This window comes from Phodopus roborovskii, unplaced genomic scaffold (genome assembly GCF_943737965.1).
Source record: "Phodopus roborovskii unplaced genomic scaffold, PHOROB, whole genome shotgun sequence".
Lineage (NCBI taxonomy): Eukaryota > Metazoa > Chordata > Mammalia > Rodentia > Cricetidae > Phodopus > Phodopus roborovskii.
The window spans coordinates 32909422-32933692 of NW_026126433.1; the positions used below are offsets into that span (position 1 = coordinate 32909422).

Sequence of the window (24271 nt, forward strand, 5' to 3'; positions counted from 1 at the left end):
ACACTCTATGCCTTGCTCACATTTCATTGAGGTAATCTTTGAGGCAGAGTAGCTTATGCAGAACCTGAGTCCCACTTCTGGCCTTACAACCCTAATGCATGCCTTAGCTCCTAGTATGTAATTCAAATGCAAAATCTTGTTACTATAATGGAGGCATCGACTTACTTAAGTTGTTGAATATTGTGGCAAAGTACTTTCCATTTCCTGCAACTTGTTTTTCTCTTGACCATACCTCATATCCATGACATTTTTTTAATTGTGAAAAATTTGAAGTATAATGTACTTTTTTATATTTCTAGCATTCAGAATATTTTTCTCTTACTTTCTTCTTTAAATATCTGTTGAAAGCTCCATGAGAAACCATGAGACATATGTTCTCATAAAAGAGAGAGAGAATTATGTTGAGCATCTCTATGCTATCTTATTGACTTCATATCGCATACTCAATAAACAGTTTGTGATTTTGGAGCTGACATTATTATTTCACATTTAATTTCATTGTGCACGCCACTGAGAAAGGGTAATCAATGTCCATTGGAAGAATGTATTTGTATAGGTTTTTGTTTTTGAGTTTTTAAATATATGGATATTCTGCCTGCATGTATGTGCACCACTTGCATGGCTGGTGCCCACAAAGGTCAGAAAAGGGCATTAGATCCTTTAGAAGTAGAATTGCAGCTGGCTTGTTAGCCACCATGTTAGAGTAAGGAGTTGAACCCCAGTCCTCAGGAAGAGTAGCCAGTGATCTTAATCACTAGCTCATTTCTCCAGCCCTGGGAAGATATTTTTACTCAGCAGGCTCTGAGTCCAGCCAACACTTCAAAGAACGCTCAAAGGTTACTTGAATTACTCATGCAGAAATTATGTGTGTGGGGGAATATAAAATGGAGCAATGGGGTGAGGGGACAGGAATTTCTTCTTTATGCTTCTTTTCTGATGTTAAGAAAATCAATTATGTGTTTACTGAGTTTTGCTGAAATGAATACATGTGATGGTTGCAAGGTCATTTAACACAGCATTTGACACATAGCAGTTGCTCAATATATACTAATTTATTTGGTTTAATGCAATGTGTTATGTAACAATAAGACCTCACCTTTATACCTATCTGCAGATTCCACTGTTCAGTGTTCCTTTGCATCTCAAGAACAAGCTGCAAGCATTTTATTTCTGAATCTGTAAAGTGGGCCTGGAGATTAATTGCATAATAGAGAAGGCTGTCAGGGCAGCATTTTCCTCAAATCTCTTCTGTGGTTTAAGACATCTTAAGGGATTGATAAGCAGGGTGCTTAAAAAAAAAAGAAAGAAAGAAAGAAAGAAAAAAGAAAAGGGAAAAAAAGATGATCTTTATCTATCGTTACGAGTGCAATAAAAAAACTTAACAGCACATGTTTGTGACCGTCATTTCGAAGTCACTCAATTCATAACTGGAATGCCACAAAAACAACTCCCTGTTAGCCCAGAGGGAAAAAAAAAAAAAAAAGAAAGAAAGTAAAGGGGAAATTCAGATTAGTCACATAGAAGTTCCCCCGCCTGCAAAATCTGCAGAGTTAAAACTGAGAGAGTCTGCCCCACTCCTTCAATTGCCTGTTGTCTCAGGTTCTGGAACCTTTGTCTATCTTCTGACCCACAGGCTTGGCTTTGCCCTTGTCTTCTTTGTGGTGAGGATCAGCCTTCCTCAGGTTCCCCTTTGCCATAGCTGCATCTTCTCTGCACGCAGACTGTGAAGATGGAAGGAGAAGGGGTTCAACCCCTGGAGGAGAGTCTGGAAAATGGATCAAGGCCAAGGTTCAAGTGGAAGAAGCTATCGATGGTGGTCTCCGGGATTCAGGGCATGGGGCTGCTCCTGTGCCTGGTCTACATCTGCTTGCACCTCCATCCTTCTCCGGTAAGATGTGCCAGCTCTTGCTGAATGACAGTTACAACAGCTGCAGTCATCTGGAAATGACTGAATGCTAAAACTGTTGAGGGCCCTGCCACCACCACTAGGTGATGGTAACACAACGTGTGGTCAGATACCTAGATATCCTTCGGTGCCCCTTTCCTTCCTATTTCAACAGTAGCATTGATAGGGCACGCTTTAGGACAGAGAGGCTCTGCTCCCAGGGTTTTTTTTTTGTTTTTTGTTTTTTTTTTTTGTTTTTGTTTTTTTTGTCTTTTTCTTTCTAATACAAAAACCCCAATGTGTGTAATGATGAGCTGTCACCCCGAAGCTTTGGGTCACTGATGTATCTATCCATTCTGGTAGCAAATATCTAATCAAGAAATCCATGTTGAGAGAGAGAGAGAGAGAGAGAGAGAGAGAGAGAGAAGTAACAGATCCTATCGTATGTACCTGCAGATACTCAAGAGATCTGTTTTTTGTTTTGTTTTGTAATTCTGAAGGAGACAATATTAAGCCCTTTTCCCATCACTGGCCATGTATCTGAAGGGCTGCAATATGCGTGTGCACATTTATTGGTGAGCAAGCTCACACATTTGCAGCAATTTATTTCATAGTTATTTTTTTTACAACCACTTTAAAACCCTAGTTTTTTTTTTTTTTAAGTTCTTTATTCTAGAAGGTTACTCTGTGTAGTCTCCTCGAATCCCTTGTTGGGTATGGCCTGATAATTTTCATTTCCTCCATGGTTGCTTTATGTCAGGAAGTCTTTCCCTAGTGAATGACAGACAAAATGGAACTTATTTTTAATGGGCCTGTCAGAGAGAGAGACAGCTACCTCAAAGTAAACCAGGATAGGATTAACAGTCCAGGCAAATGCCTGGGCTTGTCTCTGTTTACAGGAAGTGGGGTTTTTGGTATATAGAAGCTGGTGGGAGTGTGTGTATTCATGACTGCTGGACCATGCAGGGTGCTTGTCACTTGTGTCTACAAACTCCAGAAATGTAGCTAATGCGGTGCTCAAGCCCCCTTGGCCAATTAGAACACCGTCATTCTGGTCCTCTTGATCCCCACTCCACATACGACTCTGTTCAGGGCTCCAGATGACAAGGCAGAACTTAGGGAGAAGATGCCACGGTAGGGTACTGTGTCTGTGGTAGGATGCCTGAGATGTAGACCGGAATTAGGCTCTTCTGAGAAGAAAGTAAACAGAGTCACCAAAAATAGACTGGCTGATGGCATTGAATAGGTCAGGGAGTGTTGAGCGTTTTCAAACCTCAGGGTGGTGTGTTTCCTTACTCTGTGGGATGATGAAGACAGGATGCAAGGCCCCAGTCAAGGGTAACCTGGCACACAAGGGCAGCGGGCAAGGGCAGGAGGGAGCAAAAAGTGAAGAACAGGTGTAAAATGCTGGTGTCTGGGGCCTCTGTGGACAGTCTCAGGCAGGGCACGATAAAAACAAGGTCCTGTCTTCAAGTCACTCAGCAACTCTGTGGCAGAGGTGGGGGAATCAAGCCAAAGCCACACGTCCAGGTCCTTGAGGTGAGCTTCGGTCTAGGAGGGGAATGGAGTAAAAAGTAGGAGAGGTATACCAGACATTGAAGCTATTTACCCATGAAATTAGCAGCCTGATTTCTCTTGATAGAGACCTTCTGGAGGCTTAGCTATCTAGAATTTTTGCACTGTTCTAGAGCCTGTGCAATGCTATGGATCATTCTGTTTAACCTCACTTATCAACGGGAGGAGAGCAGAGATAGGTGGAATGTGTTTTCCCTGGATCTTGGTCAAATCATACTGATAGAGATGAGAAGAGGGAAGATAATATCTTTGACAAAGGGATTTGTGACCCTTTAAAACATTAATGTTTGGTGTGGTGGTTGGGTGGACCAGATGGTGGGGGCTGATGCAATTAAACCTCTCCCAGGGGACATACCTTTTAGTGATGTGTCAGGGGAAACTGAACTGCAAGGCTTATTCTATGGCCAGGAAAACAGGTTTTCTATTGTGGGAGCATGGTATTTTGAAAAATTAAAAATCCTGTTTTCCCCCCCTCCTCTTCCCTTCTTAGCTTTACTTCCTTAGCCCTAATTTCCTACCTTCAAGACTCTGAAGTTACAGCCTCTAGAGTCTATCTGGCAGTCAATTTTCCTTTGAAGTTTATTTAGTAATAATAACTGCTGGGTTAAATTTCATTCACATATATGGAAGCAGTTTTTATCTTTAGAATGCAACCCCCCCCAGCAAAACAAAACAAAAACAAAAGGCAGCTGTCACTCATATACAGTTCACTTTCTCCTTTGGGTCTTGGTTTTCTCGTTGGTAACAGGAGATGGTCATATGAGATGGACACTGAGGTCCTTTCAGCTCAGTAGCTAAAGAATATGTCATCTCAAAGAACTGGCCTGAGGGCTTCAGAAACAGAAAAGATGTGTCAGCAGACTTTTGTGCCTAAATGGTCAGCATTCCTGGCCTTTAAGACTAGCCTGGAAGAAATCCTATTTTCTTGCATATACTTTCTATACTTAATCTATGCTCTCTATAGTTATTTAAACAAGCCATTCTGAGTTCATAAAATACCTCATTTAGAATGAGGAAAGACATGAAGACACTGGAATATCAGTGACTTGAATTATAAAGCCGAGTGCTATGGTTGCTGACTCTGCACACTGGGAATTACCCTGGGGTGCCATTTAAAGTCTTACCTGGAAACTGTAGCTAGGAAGCAATGGTAGAAAAAGAGCTGGGCTAGTAGGTGAGAAGCCTTTTATTTTTATTATTTTAATGTGGTGTTTGTGGGTGTGTATACATATGTTTGCATATGCATAGGTTTATGTGTGGGGGCATGCTCTTGTGTACATGGCTGTGTGTGTATGGGCAATTGTGTGTGGAGGCCACAGGATGAACTCAAATGTCATACTCGGAAATGCCTCCCACACTCTTTAACAACATCTCTCATTGGTCTGGAGTGAATCAATTAGGCTAGGCTGTGTGGTGAGTGGAATCCAGAGATCCCCCTGTTTCTACCTTCACGTCACGAGATTGCAAGCACACACTATTATGTTTGGCATTTTTTATGTCAGTTCTGGGGATTGAATTTGGGTTGTCTTATTTCCTAAGCAAATACTTTAGCAAATTCTGAGCTATCTCCCTAGCCTGGGAGAAGCTTTTGTGAATTATATTTGTGTGTTCTGGGCTGTTGAAGTCTCCCAAGTTCTGTGTCACCTTTATCATGACCTTTTTTTTTAGAGTCAAGGACTTTTTCCTTAGCAAATCCCACCTTCTTGTTGCTTGTTTGTGCTGGGAAAAGCAGAAGTGGTTTGTGCCGAGGAGAACCAGAATTAGAACTCAGTTTCTTGGTGATGTTTCATATCTTAACCTCAGCAATTTATTTTTGTATTGTTAAATACTGGAAAGAGGAATTTGCCTTAATTCTTTGTCTAGAATTAGCTTAATTTAAATGTCTACGTGTATCTTCTTCTTAGAAATTATTCAACCATATGTATAAAATAACTTCAAATGCAAGTAGAAGTTGCTTTTTCTGAGCAACTCCTTGAGAATCAAGGAAAATAACAGCTGTGGTATTAAATTAATTCATCATAAAGAATTTTGAGGCTCTGATGGTGGGTATTAATGAAATGGCCCAAAGATCCTGGGATTTTGAGTAGGTATTAGCCACAGTCTTTTATAAAAAAAAAAATCCAAAGAAGGCAGGTAAATTGCTCATTTTCACCTGTATACTTAGTTAACTAGATAGTTTTGACTCCTGTACTAGAATTCTTTTTATCAGTTAAAACATCCTTACATTCCTTCTGAGTAATATTTTTTGTATAGGGTACTGTTTGAAGCTTTATAATAATAATAAATTGCTACTTGTTTTGTCTTAATAATCTTTGAATTAATGGTTAAGATTTAAAGTGAGGCAAAAAGGTGACAGACATGAGAAGACTTGCTCAAGGAACAACAGGAAGAGGAGTGGATGTCTGGGTATGTGTGGGGGAAGTCAGGAGAACCGAGGGAAGAGATAACAAAATTCAATTGATGTTAGAGGGAAGACTGGAATTTCCTACACAGACAGGAGAGATGGGGGAGGGTGGGCACAATAACAAGTCATTCAACATGGCTGACATTGAGTGTTCATAGAGAATGGAGGTAGGAGAGGAAGCTGAAGATCTAGGCAGGCCTGGGTGGCAAAGGAGCTTGTAAATCATTTTGGGAAACTTGATTTGTTCTAATTTATGCCAACTAGGGCAGTTGTGAACCTGTTGATTCTCCACATTTTCCTTCTTGCATGGGCTCTCAAGATGGGCAATACAGAAATTAACTTAATCTCACCTGGCACTAGAGGGCACCACAGTAAAACTAACCATACCCATATGTCTTAAAGGCAGCCTGCCCTCCTTTTTAACCAAATTCATTTAAGACAAAACCATCTTCTCAGGAATCAAATGCTTGTTAACATAGCCACAGAGGAACACTATTGAACAATATTATCCTTGCTCATATAGTGATGGTATTTTCTAAATGAGGGATTCAGGTGCTCATTAAAGACCCAAGTCTTTCAAATAGGATAGAAAGGTGTGAATGGGAATTATGCTAAACAATGAGACACACAAATACACATATTGACACAAACACACACCGACCTCACTTTGTTGCCCATTGCCCACAGCTATCAGCATTGAGCAGACCCAGCCTTACCAAGGGGCTAGAGATCCTGCCTTGCTTATTCTTCTCCATTTGGTAACACTTACTCTGTGTTCTACCCTCTCAAAGGACATGCTACTTTCTTCTCATTTCGGGGGTTTTGTGTGAGTCAGAGGAGCCATGGCAGTGTTATTATGATTTAAGACATGAAAAGAAAATGATGACAACAAACCCTGAGCTATGATAGGACACGCTTCTATCTCCATAGTCATTGGTAAAATTTACAGAATAGTTTGAAAATGGACTCTCTAACATCTTGTGCTCTGCTAGTTTTGATACCTTTCAAATGCAGGAGCCAAAATACTACCTTGTGCAGAAACACAGAAGATCCTCTTAGACTTTGGGGAGAGGTGTTGCAGTGTAACAGGGTACGCAGTGAACCAGGAACCAGAAGTCTGGCTCGTTCCAGGCTTTTAGCTTCTTGATCCTGAGTCAGTTCCCTGCATCTGAGTTTAATACTTTTGAAATTGTAACTTGGCTTGAAGGCTCACCCATTTGAGTACTGAGCTTCATAAATGCCAAGATTATTATTTCTATTCACGGACATATTTACATAAGCACATTGCTACATAATCGTTTACTTTGTAGTGGGTGTGTGTATAAATGGAGACATTCAACTACACCTCATAACTCAGTAAGCATACCATATTAAGATTAATCCATAAGCTTGATTTCTGTATTGTAAATTTGGGAATTAAAGTAATCCACCTTGGAAAGAGTTCTGTTTTCTTTCTTTTTCTTCTTCTTCTCCTTTTTTTTTTTTTAAACATAGCTTTCTAATTAAGAGCTGTTTATGGCTGTAATAAAAGCAGACAGAAGGGAGAATTTATGAAGCTGTGAAGTGTTAATAGGTTCAGGGTCTGGTTAAATGTAGTTCAAAAGAATCTAGAATTCAGGATTTCGGAGATGGCTTAGTGGATAATTGTGCTTATTGCTATCCTGAGGACTTGCTTTCATTCCCAGCACATATCAAGTGGCTCATAGCCACTTGTGACTCCAGTTTCAGGGGATCTGACACCTTTGTCTGGCCTCTGTGAGCACATGCACACATGTGGTGCACAAAAACCCAGGCAGGGGCATAGATATAAATAAATAAGTTATTTTAAAAAAATCTAAAATTACAGGATTACAGTACATGGACATGCTAGCTCAGTTTTTATTGACTGTCATTCACATTTTCCAAATCTCCAGAGACTTGGATGTTGAAAGGCAGAAAATTTTATCTACAAGAAATGCGTAGTCTGGCTCACAATTTTGGAAACACTGAAATGACCTGGGTGACTGACTTCTTTTTTGGAGATCTTCCACTCTGAAATGCCCCATACATGGGTTAACTTGCACAAATTTATTTGTCTTTGATAACATTTTTAATTTTTTGTTTGTTTGTAGTAGTCAGGTTTTAATAGTGATAGTTAATATTATAAATAATAAAAAACATCAACATAGTTAGCAAGGGAGGAAAATAAGGCCTTGCTGTATTATAAAATAAATTATAGAACATGTATTTATTGTCTATAAGACACCAATTCAAGTAATTAATGTGATGATTTGTTGTCTGAGTTCTACACTACCTGCAAATACACATTCAACTGTTCAGTGGTTTTTCTGGGGGTATCTGTGGCTAGGTATCAGAAACTGGGTGGCTTTAAACCACAGGAATTGATTCTCATAGTCCTGAAGGTTGGAGATGCTGGAAAAGTCATGGTCTCACTGAAGGCTCTAGGCAGGAATCCTTCCTTGCTTCTCTCTGGCTTTGGGTGGTTGCCAAAACTCCTTCAGGTTCTTTGGTTTCACACCAACTTCTGCTTATATCTGTTTCCAAATAAGGACACATACTGAGTTTTAGGTAGACATGCATTTGAAGGGCACGCTGTTCAACCCACTGTAACCACTTATTCATTTTCTAAAATTAATGTTTGGAGATTACTCTTTGGAATTCTGTGACATGATTTGATGAATTTTTGCAATGGAGTTGTCATTAGGCACTATAGCGCAGTCAGTTTGATTGAGGCTGGACAAAGAGCTGAAGATATTAAAAGGGCAGAAAGAGAAAGGACTTATTCTAGACTCAGTACAGAAACCAGGAAATCCCTACTGCTTGTCCAATGCCCGGTTCACTTTACTAGGCTGCCTTCTTATATAGTATGTGAGATTAGAAATGGGTGAATGACTCCCAGTAGAAGACACCAATGGTAGTAGGACCTCTGCTGCTTTCCTTATACTAAAAGATGTCCAGGACAATTTCAACAATCATGGGCAATATACAGTGTTACATCACCTTTTATGCAACCACACAGTTGCTGGCCTAGGTCCAGCCTGGTCTGAAAGATGAAGTGATATCTAAGGTCAGCAAATGAATTACTGAACGCCATTATGTTTAAAACCTGGATGAAAGTGTGCTGATACATTGGGTGAATTGTAAACATATTCTTCCAGTTGCTTAGATACTAAACTAGTATAAGAGTATTTTAGTGGATATTCACTGAGGGGAGGAAGAGAAAAATGTTTTGGTAGATCCCTCTGTCGGTATTATGTGAGGAATCCCCCTGTTAATTTGGGGTGGGAAATTCTGGTACCAGAATTCCTTCCCTTTGCCAATACAAAGAACTAGTATGTTAGCCAAGTTACACATTTCTTCATGTATTTTAGTGTTCAGGCTCCATGGATACTTCTGTCTGTTTTGTTGTTTGGTTGAATATCTGAGATTACTGTTAGGAACCAGAGACAATGAAAGCACAGTCCATATTCTCTGGGACAGGAAGTAGGAGTTCCTCTAGGGAGCCACATACAGCCAGCACTAAGTCACTGGACAAGAGTGGGAATGGTAAAAGAGGAGGTGGCTATGTTATCAGCAGGCTGTGTAGTGGGGAAGAAGGCAGAACTGAGTTAAGGAGAGGTTGGTTGCATGCAAAAGGCACAGGCAGAGGTGTTTAGGGTGAATGTGAAGAAGTTTTGGGTGGAGGAGAGAATTAATGTTCACAGAAAGTCCTATAAACTTTTCAAAGCAAGGTTTACAAAGCCACCACCTTTGTCTCTAAGAGAATGTACCTTTAGGGATAAATTTTTATGAATATTAAAGATTTCTTGGGAAAGATTTTGCCTGTTCCTATTCCCAATCCTTTCCATACGAGGTTCTGAATTGTTTTGATCAGAAGCGGAGCCCACTCTTTGCAACAGGCTACTTCTGTGAAGTACACAGTAAATCCTCAAGCAGGGAGTTCTACCCTCCTGGTCCACTGTAGTGTGGAAGTGTGAGAAATCCCACTTTTATGTTTTGAGACACAGCTTAAAAACTTTCTAGGTTGTGCTCTCATGACCTCTTAGTTCTCCTCCGATGGTGGAAATTCAAGATGGGAAGAGCATCTCTATCAGAGTGGAGATGGCACGGTACATTAAGGAAACCGTCTCAGATTTCCCAGTCTCAAGTGACTCACAGCTCATTCATGTGCCCCCTTGAGATCTTCACATTGTGCCCCGATATTGAGCGAGGAACAGCAATCTCCATATATGACTGCAGAACTTACTTCCTGGTTTCATATTTGATGAGTAACATTTGCTCCTGGCACAGTTACCCCTCTTCCAGACAAATGCCAGATGAGTATAAGGTCAACAGCATTATGTCACATCCCATTGAGTCAGAATCAGAAGCACACTCTCCAAAGATGATGTCTTAAAACATTATCATCTTCCTGGGGACATGGTATGAGCAGCTGGAGAAGGACCATACACTGGATTCTCTCATCTATGTTATTGAGCATGTCGAAAATGTTCTATTTCCAGCTTCTCCATTTACCTACTTTGTGCTTGTCTATGGGCTTGTTATGGCCTTCTCAGACAGGTGCACCCAGTCAGAGTCCACATGCTGCTGCTGTTGATGGGATCTACATTGAGGACCTACAGGGGTATCTATCTAAGGAGTTACTTTTTTGAGAATTTCTTGGTATTTTAAAATCTGAGTATTTTGGCAGCTATCCCTCAAATCAAATTTTTCAATCTCATTTAATAATGGTTATAAAAGTTTCAAATCCGTCTTGTACTCCCGATAAATGCTTTTTTATTTTTAATTAATTGCTCATTTTTAAGGAATCCTGGAGTAAAGAGAAGAGGGACTACTGTAACTCTGAACTTCTTACATTTTACTCACTCCTTAACAAGCTCTAAACAGCATTGATTCTCACTTTCCTGTTTCTAACTACAGGTAATTGTTATGTGTCATGGGGTAGTTTAAGTAGGAAGAAAAAGGTGATGGATTTTAACACGATTATCTCAGTGCATGGCACTATCAGAAGTTCTTAACTCTTTGTTTCCCCTTTTCTTAACTACACACAGAATGGCCTCATCTGTAGGGACTCCTTCTGCTCATAGTAGAATGTCTTTTGATTATCTGAGTCTTCATTCTCTCTAACCTAGATCCTCATGATAGTAAACCAGGAGGTAATTTCAGTCGCATTTTCTGGAACTCCATGAAATACATTGCTTGTTGATATTTTCATGGAGAAAGACTACTTTTATGAATGGCATATAAATTTGCCCAAACCAAGGAGCATATATGCTCTACCTTCATGTTTACAAATTTGAGTATAATGGCTGCCATATAGTAATACTTATTTTTAGTTTTAAAAAGTATTTTCACTTTAAACCAAATTGCTTTAGTTAACATACAAAGCAAAGTGTTTCACTAAAGCATTTTTATATATTTATATCATTACACTTTGTTCTTATTTGCCTCACTCACTGACTTCACCATCACTTGCTTCCCCTGCCCCTTGCTGGTCCTTTTCCTATTCTCAAATGGTCCCAACTTCTGTTCTCATGTCATATATACCTCTTTTATACTCTCCTTCTCCTCTCAAGCTCGCCCCCCTATCTATCTCTCTTTCTCTCCCTCTCTCTCTTTTACTGTGTAGTCCTCGTTATCCTAGAACTCACCTTATAGACCAGGCTGGCCTCGAACTCACCGAGATCCCGAGATCCACCTGCCTTTGCCTCCAGGTGCTGTGATTAAAGGCATGCGCTTCCACCACCTGATCTTTTTTTTTTTTTTTTTTTTTTTTTTTTTTTTTTTTTTGAGCTACACATAGAAGTAGATCCCATGTTACATGAGAAAACTTTCAGTATTTGTATTTGTCTCTTTGGATCTGGCTTATTTCATTTAACATAATAACAGATGAGTGGTTAAAGACAAAATAACATATCTATAGAATAGAATTCTATTCATGGATATAGAAAAACAAAATTGTGCTTTTTTCAAAATTGATATAACCTGGCATCATTATGTTGAGCAATACTTAATAACCTGCTGTTGTTTTTAGTCAAACTATCAAGTAATATGATAATCATATCATTCTTCGGCTATTGAATAGCTCTCTGGGAACAGCAAGCATTTTCTGAGTACAAGTTTTTTTCCCCCACAGGTCTTATTGAAAAATCTCCTCTCTGGATTTTGGCCTTCAGAAGTTGACAATTTAGTGATTTCAAACTGTGAACCTTGGATTCTTGTAGGAATGTATACCCCTGGCTTCACCCAGATTTTTTTTTCTTTCTTTGAGACAGAGTTTCACTATGTAGCCTTAACTTGCCTGGAACTTGCCATATAGACCAGAATGACCTTGAACTCACAGAGATCCACCTGCTCCTGACTCTCTGCTGATATTAAAGGCACGTGCCACCATGATTGGCAATCCAGACCTTTTTAGTTGGGGCTTTATGAATAAGTTGAACATCAGTGAGCTTGAGTCAAGGACTGTTGTAGTTTTATTTTATTCTTTATTTTTCTGATATATCAAACAATATTATAGAGAATACACCATAAAATGACATTGATCTTGTTTTCTGTGTATAAAAGAACAATAGATGATATTTGTTGACCCCTTAACTATTTCATGTCGTGATGTTCATTCATACATATTATCTCATTCAACTTAACACAAGCCTTATGAGACAATAAACCTTTTCTATTCCATCTTCACAAATAAGAAGCTGAAAATCAGCAAGCTAAAAGTAATTTTCAAAGGTCACATCAAACATTCCAAGTAGGGGAGATGAAACTTATAGCCACTGAAGATATTATCAGTCAAGATTGATTTTGTTTTACTATAGGGTTTACTTTTTTTTCTTACTCTATAATTTATTCTTTTCACTAGATATTCTGTAAGTACACAATTTAAAGCCATAATCTATAGTCCTGATGCTGAATTGACTTTAAGAGAAGTAAGTACATAAGAAAATAGAGTGTACACATACAATTGTAAGCCAAACGCCATTACAAACCAGTGCAATAATTGTGAGGAATGAAAAAACAGTAATGCAAAGAACTGAACATCTAAATATAGTGAGCTGAAAATGGAAACAAAGTCTCAGTTAATTTAGAAGAAAGGCAGACCTAAATACATATTTTCTTTTTTCTTTCTTCTTTTTTTGTGATGTACTCATGGTTTAATATGTAGCAAATATTTACAAAATACATTGTGTTGGTTTTGGATATTGTTATGATAAACATAGTCCTTGCCTTCCAGACTGATTTCTTTCTTTTTTTAAAATTTATTTTATATAACAAAGTCTATTTAAATGAAAACAAACATTTATAGACAATATTTGGGAATTTGGGCATTGTTCTTTCCAAACTACTTCCTGCTGGTAAGGGGTGCTGTCATGGGGGATTTGAAGAAGATTCAGAAATCCTGGCTGTAGTCTGTAAGGCTGTTTTGTCCAGCTGTTTTGAATGTAGGATCACCTTGTACTCTGTTTCAGACTGTCTGGCTTGATCAAACCACATTAGTCTGGAAGGAATCCACATCTTTTCAAAACAAAAATAGAAATCCTTTTCCCCAGTAACTTGTTCTTCAACTTAAATTTTGGAGTCAAAGCATTTTTTTTTAAAATTTAATTTATTTTACATGTCGATCCCAGTTCCCTCTCCCTCCTTCCCTCCCTCCCTCCCTCTACCCCTCCCTCCCTCCTTCCCTCCCTTTTACCCTCTCTGCCCTCTCACATGCACTGTAACCACCCTCCCCTCCCATCCCCCACCCCAATTCCATATGTAGGGGAATGCCATCCAGTTGGGGTCATGTAGATCTGACAGGTCCTGTGAAGTAGGGACTAGGGCTTCTCTCCTGTCTCTAGATTAAGGCAGTTATCCCTCCATGGGGGATATGTTTGCAAAGTCCTTTTGTGCTCCAGGGATACATCCTGGTTCCACTGTCTGAGGTCCCTTAGACTGCTCAGTCCTTCTGGCTGAGACCCATATTCAGGGGGGCCTGAGTCAGTCCCATGCTGGCTTCCCAGCTATCAGTCTAGTGGCCCTTAGCTCCTCCTTGTTCAGGTAAGCTGTCTGTATGTGTTTCTGCCGCATGGTCTTGTCCTCTCCCTCTGTATCTGGATTCTAGTTCGACTCAGTGTTTATGTATGGGTGTTTGATCCTGTTTCCAACAGGCATTAGTTGAGGGCTCCATGGAGAAGTTAGTTGTTGATCTCACTCTCCGGGAAGGGCATTTATGATAGCCTTTCCACGGAAGCTGAGATTGTTAGTTGTCAGCAGTCTTGTAGTTCTCTAGATCTTTCTTTGTGTTCAATTTTATCTTCAAACCAATATTGGCTCCCTCTTTTCTGTTCTCTCTCTTTGTCTCTCTCTCTTTCCTGTCGTTTACTTTTGATAATATGCTTTCTATATTCTATAGTTTGGCTAAAGTATAATGACATATATCCTCGCCCCCATTATGACTTCAGTATCCCCAAACACCTCCCGTGTTGCCCCTACTCAGCATTTCATAGCCCCCTAGTTCCTGACCTAATGCATCCCCAGATCTTTTAGTCTGCATAGATTTGCTTCAAATGTTTTACAACTAGAATCACACAAAGTGTAGCCTTCTTTGACGGTTCGTTTACACAGATTATAAAGCATAGTTTTCTCCACAGCTTTTCATGGTCAGATGACTCACTTCCTGTTAGACCTGAAAATAATGGTCACTTTGTAGCTGCTCCATAGTTTTATCTTCTTCAGAACTTTTGGTTGCATCCAAGTATTGGTGGTTATGACTACAACTTTTGTTAAGTTTTTATATGAACAAAGTGTCTTAAAGTTTTTGGTATGGGGATACGTCTGTCAAGCATCAAGGATTTCATTTGGTTGTGATTCCGATGGGCAGAATTGGATAGGCAGACAATCTGGAAATAGAGATGAGAATAAGCAGGCATTCCTGAGCATTTGTGTCAGGCAAACTAATCAGTGGTTAATGTTATTTTCCTTAAACTACACTGTTAGCTCTTGGGGCATTCCACTTACAGTGTGAAACCTTATACACATCTGTTTGAAAGCTGAGAAATTGTTTATATCTTTTCCAAATTCATGAAGCTGGGAAAGCCACAGTTTGAGTCAAATCTGAGGCCAACCAATCTGCTCTTTGTCTTGTCCTATCTGGTTCTTCATTTAAGGGGAAGGTGATTAAAGAAAAGACTGATTTAATCATAAGATGCAAAAAGGTATGTGTGAAGCTTGAGAATGAGGTTGCAGCCAGGCCAAACGTGACATTGGCTTTGGGACTGTGGGAATATCTCTGAACAGGGTAGGATATCTTTGGGCAGTGTGGGAGTGTCTCTGGATATTGTAGAAGTATCTCTCTCTGAGAAGTGTGGGAATGTTTCTGGGCAGGGTAGGGGTGACTGTCTCTGGGCAGTTGAGCAGGTGTGCAGAATGAGAGCAGAAGGCTCTGGCAACAGGAAGAATAACCTTTTCCTACTTCATAAAATTACCTGAATTCACTAAATTGTTGTTTCTAAGAGACTTCTGAGGATATGCAAATTTCCACTCTAGGTGACCTTTGGGAGAAGGAACAGGATGTTGGGGGTTGCAATAGATCAAACCAGTGGAGGAAGTCATGTGTGGCTTTCCTGGCTGCCTCTTACTATCTCAGTCCCAGAAGATGCCCCTTTGGTCATTGCTACCCCTTCAACAACAAGGCAACAAAACGATAGAAATCTACACACCACATACATGCACATGCACACACACACAGAGGAACCCTTTAGAGTCTTTTGCAAAGTCAATCAAAATAATTAAACCACACACCTGGCGAGTTCAAAGTTGACAAGATAATGTCACAAACCAAAACGTTTTTTGAAGGGTTAGAAGTGTGCCCGGTGGTAGGGGAAACACTTTCCTAGAATGTGAAGGGCTGTGGGTTCAATCCCCCCCACACCAAAAAAAAAAAAAAAAAAAAAAAAAAAAAAAGGAAGAAATATACTCACAAGGGCCTTCAGATCAGAGAGCTTCAAGTCAATTTGTGAACTGGTGAACTGGGAAACTTCCTGTTCTTTTCATTTGCAGATAACTCATTAACTTGGAGTTTCCACTTTTGTTTTGGTTTTGTATTTTGAGACACACAGTCTTACCATGTAGTTCTGGTAGACCAGGATAAGCTCCATCTACCTCTGCCTTCTGTGCTCACATTAAAGTTGTGTGTCATCACACTGAACTAATTTTATTTGTTTGCTTAATTGTTATTTTTGTTTGGAAGAATATATATACACATACATACACACATACATGTGAAAGCTGGTGCTGAAATGGATGCCCATTGTGGTGAAGTGATTTTTAAGGATGACAATCTGATGCCTAGGGAGCTTGTGATACTTTATCTAAGACCACCTACTACTTGCTTGTCTGGTATCAAAACTCAGGAGCTGCATGTTGTGCTAAGTCCTATGCCACTACATAGACCACTTCTGACAATGGGTACTGGTAACATCTAGCCCCAGAGCACATTAATTGTCTAGGGAATTATGGTAGTGAGGGTAATGGGTCTTTTGGAGGTCTTCTTCTAGAACACTTCTTAAAGCACAAAGAAGCATCAGACAAGAGATCGGGAGACAAGACTCACATTCCCATCTGAGTCAACACTTTCTCCACATGCTCACCACATTGCATCACTGCTGTTCTTTAGCCCAGGGACTGGCAGGGAAAGCCCTCCCTGTTCCCTGTGTAGCCCATTGATCTTAACTCACGGAGGCCCATGATCACATTTAAAAGAGAAGTAGGGGATTCCTCATTTGTGTGAGGGAGTCCCCAGTAGAATCCTCTTGACTGAGGCTATTAGTCTGCCAGGAGAGTGGGAAGTAGGGATTCCACTGCTCAGGGCACAAAAACAAATTTCTCTCATGCCTCTGATAGGACATTCTGCCAAAAATAACCTTGTGGCTGTTGTTCTTGGCAGAAGCTGTGGGCATTTTTTCTTTCTGTTTTCTTTGTTAGTAGGGACTACACCATGTAGTAGAAAGGGCCCCTACTATTTATGATCTCGGGCTTCTAATCATTTTTTTCCCAGAGACAACCTTTGTACCTGACTTATTGGTGCATTCTTTGTGATTTACTCAGTGTGTACAGGAATGTTTCTGGTTTTTCAAGGACATGAATATTCTTTACATATGATTCCGCCCTTGTTATTTTCACTTCATAGATCTTTGACTTTGTTCCATTTTGACTTTCTTTGTGTTAGTTATTGTGTGTGTGTGTGTGTGTGTGTGTGTGTGTGTGTGTGTGTGTGTGGACAATTTTGTAGAATCAGTTCTTTCCTTCCTCCTTTACATAGTTTCAGGGGATCAAACTCAGGTTGTCATGTTGGGACCAGTGCATTTACCCACTGAGCCATCCCACCAGCCAATTAGCTATTCTAAAGCCTTGGATCTTTCTATTCTCTTCAACAGCTTGAAAATTGAACATGAGTCAAGTTAGCACATAAAAGCAAGAAATAAAACAGTAAAGAGAAGAAGCTTGAAGATAAAAACACTGTGCTTTGAAGGGTTGTGTAGAGCAGGTTGTTTAGCCTGTTGAAAACAGGACATGTTTACTCCCGTGGAAGAGAGTGCACACAAAAAGCTCCCAGAACTTTCTCCTGATATGTTCTGGGAGTCTGTACCCTGAGCAACTTTCTAATAAAGAGTGCTACTATTTAAGTGGAGAATTGGGGCCCTGTGAATCAACCTAGTACAGAGATTGGCAGATTTCAGATGCTTTCATGATAGAGCAGAAGTACCTTTCCCTATCAGAAGGGCTGTTATAGCAATAGAAAAGCAAGGCTGTGTAGCAAGTCTGGGTCAAATTCTCAAAGAAAATGCAGCTGTCTTTTGTCAAGGGTTTTTCCTGTGGCCGGCTGTATCCATTTCACTTTTCTTTTTGTAAATATCTATCCTTTCCTCCTTTTTTAGGTGAAACATCCTCCAATCCAAAGTCTCCAAGCACAAGTTACCAGTAAGTATTCCAAAAATCATCTTTATGTCGTTATTTTGTATATTGGTGTGGCACATGCATGGCTGTGTTTATGAGTGCATGTGCGTGTGTATGTGATGTGCATGGGGAGGTGGAGGTTGGCACTGGTTGTCTTCCTTGTTTGCACTTCAGCTTCTATTTTGAGACAACTTCTGTCACTGAACCTGGAACTTACTGATTCAGCCAAACAGCAGGCCGGCCAGCAAGCTTCAGGGATCTACCTGCCTCTGATCCCTCCGAGCTGTGATTGTAGTCGGCACTGTGTCACCATGCCTGGAATTTTTCTTTTCTTTATTGTGTGTGTGTGTGTGTTTGTGTCAGAGAGAGAGAGAGAGAGAGAGAGAGAGAGAGAGAGAGAGAGAGAGAGAGAGAGAGAGAGGAACTTAACTCAGGTCTTCATGTTACTGACTGAGTCATCTGCAAAGCCTTGTACCATGCTTTTAGTAGGGTCTTTTCTGTGGTATCTTAATTTTCCCAGAACACAGGCTCTGTCATTTCCCTAGGCAAGTATCACATCCCCAAATTGTTGGGGTCTGAGTATTATTTTTTTTTTCAGGAACAAAAAGGGATTAGTAACCAAAGCAGTTCCTGTATCTACACTTAATATGCCTTTCTTAATCCTCCCAGAAATGATTTAGAGTAGGGATTTCATTTTGTTTTCACCTAAAGATTCTAAGGCTGTTTGGCTGTAAGATACCTGCCAGTTATATGCTGTAACATGATAATACCTGAATGAGAGATGGGGGAGGTCCTGTAAGAAGAAAAACTGGTACTTTGATCAAGTGAGTATCACTTGGGTCCTTGATCACTGCCAACCACCGGAAGTTTCTAATTGAGTTTTTGAGTATTTATTAAGTTATCTGAGTTGAACAGGAAGTATATTTTGCTTTAATAAATCATTCTTATTTTCTATTCAAAGTTTAGCTCCTGGGTCTGGTGTAAAGTAAGAATTATTGAATGGGGCAGCACTGGGGACCTGTTATTTCCTATCACCAAGGAGCATGGGCCAGAGTAGGTGTATAATGCTCAGCCCATTAAGATGGTATTCAGGCTGATGCAGAACTGCAAGAAACTTAGGCTTTGGGGCTTGCTTCTGGAAGGCCTAGTACAAAGCTACCAAAGCTGTTGCCTGTCCTGTTTTCCCTCATTTACCTCCTCCTATTCCTCTTTCCCCTCTTCCTCTTTTTCTTCTTCCTCCTCTTCTTTCTCTGTGTCAGTGACTCTTACCAAGCTATCCTCCAGGAGGTATAGGAGGTAGAAAGAAGAAGCAAAAACTATGACTGTGTTCCTGGACTCTTTCTCCCTGCTTCATGGGACTGAGCCCATTTCGAGCCCATAGCACTCTGTGCTTGGCTGCATCACTAAGCTTATTTGACCACTGGCAAAGACCACCAGTGTTGCTTGCTGTTGGTGAGTCTGCTTCCTGGGGGCCATGAGAGAAATTTGTATTTCATGGTCCAGTGGGAAGGTGCAGGAAATGGTTAAGTGTAGTTGCCTTGAGTCAGGCTAATAAGGGCTGACAGGACCAAAGCAATGAAGGCCCTATTGCTCCACCACTTCTAACCTTTGCTGTAGTCTATCCACTGGGCTGCAAAGTAAAGGGACCTATCTCGGAATAATAAGGATTGGGAAAAACAAATAGGCTGAATAGATGTTTATTTAGAGAGAAATAACTTACAACAGAGGCAGTTGATTGCCAGCAGGTTCCCTTTCCAAGGATGCCTCCCGGTGCTCTCTGTCTCTGTCCAGCAAGCAAGAGAGTGCTCTGGGGTCCCTACCCCAGACCTAGTTCCCCCAGGTCACAAGTGCACCTGTCCCCACCCCCAATGGACATGGTCAGTGCCCCTTTTAGTCTAAATAAAAGATTTAGGCTTGATACAAAACCTATATACAAAAACAGTGAATAACAAGTGTACTCTCAGAAAAGGAAAATCAAGAACATACAAACTTAAGACCTACATGTGAAGGCATAACAGAGTTTACAATAGAGTTGTCTTTCCTGCCACATGTCTGAGGTGACAATGGCTGTAACCTCTCCATTCTGTCCAAGGGTATAGCAGGTTCCACACATTGGTATGCTACAGTGCTCTCTTGCTTTCTTTCCAAAGTCTCCTCTAGTAGTTTTTCTGGAAGATTCTTGTCTCATATTTTGCTTAAGCATAATATTGTTTATTGTTTTCAATTCTTTTTAGGATGTGAGAATGGGAGACTATTCTTCAGCCTACCCAGAAATGAGTATCAAACCATGAGAGTGAAGAACAACTCAATCGCCATCACCTGTGATGGGCTTTATCTCATCTACATGAAGGGCTCCTTTTTCCAGGAGGTCAAGATCAACCTTCATTTCCGGAAGGGTAGAAGTCCCATCTCTATGCCCATGCTGAACAATGGTCAAAGGGTTGATTTCCCTATGGTAGCCTCTTTGGCCTTCAAAGATATAATTTACTTGACTATAAATGCTCCTGATACTCCCTGTGAACACCTTCAGATAAATGATGGGGAATTGATTGTTGTCAATATAACTCCTGGTAGATTCTGTGCCCACTGAAGATCTATAGCACTGTGAACCAGGTGCCACTGTGAATTCCACTCCAAGGGTGAACAGGACACAGATTCTTTCTTGGGAGAGATGAGTCTGTCCAGCTCAACTCTAGGAGATGTGACCAAATGCAGATCCTATCCCACTTCCTCACTCAGGGATATTTAAAACGTGCCAATTGACCTCCCAAATCCCATGATTGCCTTGAGTCTGCTAAGAGACCTTCCGGGAATGAGAAAATAAATGTCTCTTCAAGACAAATTGTGTCTGTTGGTCAGAAGATTATTGTAATAAACTTCTGTCACTGAAAACAGCACTTGGTTACTATTTTCTACACTTTCGGCATTGTCCAAAGAAAGTAAGGAATGGGGCTATGAATCTGGAAAGGGTGGTGTCCATCAACCAGTAGGAACAGAAATGCCTTCTCCAAGGTTAAAGTGATCCATGTTTACATTGCCCTCTCTCATTTCATGGGAGATCAGAAGAAAGATCACCCTATGGAAACTAGGACTTGAAGACACCATTTAAGTGACACAGTACACTATGGGTTTACTTCTGTTGTTGCTCTTCTTTCCTGGCCTCCAAACACACATAATAGAAAACTCCTTTCAAAAAGCTATCCTAGGGCTATGGCACCCCCCACTCCCCCTCAAAAAAAAAAAAACTTATCAGTGGTGTAAAGAAAACCAATAGAGCTTTGTTTCTTATACAGGATGTGAGAGATAGTTTCCCCTGAAGGTTATTTTTATTATATGCGATAATAGTGAACTGGTTATCTCAGGATAAGGATTTCCACAGTCTGAGGACGGTGTGTATGTCTTTCTTTCCAAATTTTATGTGATATTTTTCGGTAATTTTTTACATTGCAATATATTCTGGTCATTTTCAATAGAAGATATAATGCATCACAAAATCTTTCTAGATGATTCTGTTTCCTTGTAATGGTTATCTCTTAAACTTCCAGAAAGTTTGAAGTCTATTAATCCTGGTACTAAGTGAGCTCAGTTATATTTGGATTATTTTGTCTGACAATTTCATATTTTTCTTAAGCATCTATTTATAACTATATTCCCAGTCTGTTGCAATCTGCTATGCTACCTAAAAGAATCTGAGAATGAGATAACCACAGGGGTTACTACTGGAAAGCCTACCGTGGACCTCATGTCCACAGGCTGAATGTGTTACATGAATTACGTTGGGTGAAATATTCTGTGATTTTTGTCTTAGTGACTCAGGAGATTTGTGTGTGTGTGTGTGTGTGTGTGTGTGTGTGTGTGTGTGTGTGTGTGTGTGTGTATTCAGTTTTGGTTATTGATTATGTTCCCTAAACTTGTTATTACCTAATACGTGATAGCTGAAAAAGCAATTGTTTATAACTACAGGTTAATATTTAAGAAAATGCATGTTTTGTTTTTCTACATTTGTGATTTAAGTCTGTATTTTTTATTTTTATGGATGTGCAATGCACAGGCCTAGCCTAAGCATCACTGTTCTATTGTTCTATTGCCATGGTTTCTGCTCTGGACCCTCACTCCCCTGGAGCACATCTGACGTGCTCTGTGTGTGATGGCCTCTGTTAGCCACTTTGGGATACTGCTGCCCTGTGCCAACCTTAACCTCATACTTGCCTCCATATGTGGTCTGGGTCTGAGTTCCCTTATTAATTCCTTCAAAGGAATAATTAATCCTGTTCTCTATAAAAGAGGAGATTCACAGGATGAGAACTGGATGAGAAATTTAGGAGTCATGAAATCTAAATTTGACTCAATCACTAAGCAAGTGACCATGGACAAGTGATATTCTATTTCTGCATTCTGCTTCTGCCCAATAACATGAAAAAAACATGAAATGTCTAACAGTTTAGAATATTATGTTCATAACATTAGCCAAAGATACCACATTTTAGATGTCTCTGTGCTGAGTAACTTTCTCTTTTGATTATTGGAAGCTCCTTTTTTTAAAAAAAAAAATTTTGTTTTGCTTTTTGTTCTTTTGTCTGCCCTTTACAAACTACATATCCCCGCCACTTAGGCTTCTTGGTAATTCCTTCCAGAGCAGTTACCCACTGTTAGCTAATAACTTTCAGTTTACAGGATGATATAGGGAGATCCGTTTTTGTTTGTTTGTTGTATTTTCATAAAGGTAAAAATATCCCTTTATTTTAAGATATGGCTTAACTACACACATGTATTAAGCCAGTTTTGGAGTGTCAATCATAATATGTTCTTAAGTTTATCAGGTGGTTTCCTGGTTTTAAGCCATAATTTTGTATTCAGTGCATTCCTGGGTCTCAAAGAGTATAAGTATTAATGTTAACAATATGTAAAATAATACTTTTGCCATTTACATGGATAGAATAAAAGATCTTAGAATCCACTAGTGGTTAGTCTGTTGTTTTTCTTTGTGTTTCTTTTCAATGTATCCTGGTTAGCTAATTCCTCATAAACATGGAGGATGGAACAAATTTCCTTACTCCCACTCTGGCTCTGTCCAGGGAATGGCTGAGCTGGAAGTCAGTGCCTCTGCTCACAGCTCAAGGGGTCTGACTGTGTAGAGTCCTTTTGAGGACATACAGACCTTTCACATGGGCTTTTCATCTCATTTCTAACCCTGGATGATCTGAGAATTAGGCCCCCTCTGCCTGGTAGTAATTACTTGCTGTCTCAAAAGGAGGTTACGAGTACGGGTGGCTTTTGTGACATAGTATGGCCACAGGAGTCTTGGTGGCACCTTGATGATATTTACGACTCTCTAGACCCTAAGGGCTCTTTAGTATCAGCTTCTTTGGCCTCCCTTCCCCTCCCCTCCACTCCCCTTCTCTTGTCTTCTTTTCTCTTTTCTTCTCTCCCTCTTTTCCCTTCTAATTTTCCCTTCCTCCATTCCCCTCCCCTTTCTTCCCCTTTCTTACTCTCCCCCTGCTTTCTCTTTATTTCCACTTCCATTTCCTTCTCTCTCTCCTCTTCCCTCTTCTTCCCTTCTCTTCCCTCTCCTTCATCTCCTTCCTCATCTTGCTTTTCTATCCTCCTCCTTTCTTGATGTTTACACTTTTTCTCTGTCCACTGCTCTGGCACCGATATTGTGTAGGGCTGTACAGCCTCCTTTTCTCTTTGTGACAAAAGTCACCATCAAGAACTTAACAAGCCATGATCTGGCCTATGTATGGGTTATCTTTCTTTGTTAGGTTGAATTTAGTTTCCAATATTTAAACACAGAGAAATTTCTCAATGCTTTGAACAAGAAAACAACAGAATTGTCTTGATTTCTGGCATGCTAATAATCATCTCCAGCAAGGGAATAATCTCTCCAACTTCTACCATCTACACTTTGTTCAAAGATGCTCACACCAACTCACTAGCTGCTTAGATTTGAAGCATTTGCATGGCTATGACTACTCTGTGTACTTCTCAGTACCACTGCTTACATACTAAGAACAGTTAAAGTAATTTTTTAAAACCAGATACCTTCCATTCTAAAGTCACATACATTGTTATTATTTGCATTATCAGTAAAACAAAAACAAACAAACTCTCACATATTGAGTACTCAACTTATTCTAGGCTTTCTATTAGTCATCTTCTGAAATGTGTTTACTTCTGTTCCCCCCAATAACTCAGGTGGGCATTACTATGATTCCTGTTTTAAATACAAGAACTTGAGAACCTCAGGTAAACTTGCCCAAAGTCCCACAAATTCAAGAGCGAAGATTGCTGACACCAAAGAGCATGTTCTGAACCAGTGTAACTCTGGCCTTCATAAGCATCTCTTTGTGGATGACATGGGCACTTCTACACAGTTCATCCTTCCCATCCATGGTGTTGACTGAAGGCGTCAGAATCATTCCTGACTCTTACCATCTCCCCTCCTTCACACTTTCAAAAAATTGTAC

The 24271-nt window shown here is 40.0% G+C and overlaps 1 protein-coding gene across 1 annotated transcript; it reads left to right on the plus strand.

Annotated features, from left to right (window-relative positions):
* Window positions 1–1574: 1574 nt before the first annotated feature.
* Tnfsf4 (TNF superfamily member 4) lies at window positions 1575–20429 on the plus strand. The gene is given in 4 exon segments (XM_051185749.1): window positions 1575–1888; window positions 17786–17828; window positions 20039–20389; window positions 20392–20429. Coding segments are annotated over 4 exon segments (591 nt in total). The 5' UTR covers window positions 1575–1729.
* The last annotated feature ends 3842 nt before the right edge of the window (window positions 20430–24271 follow it).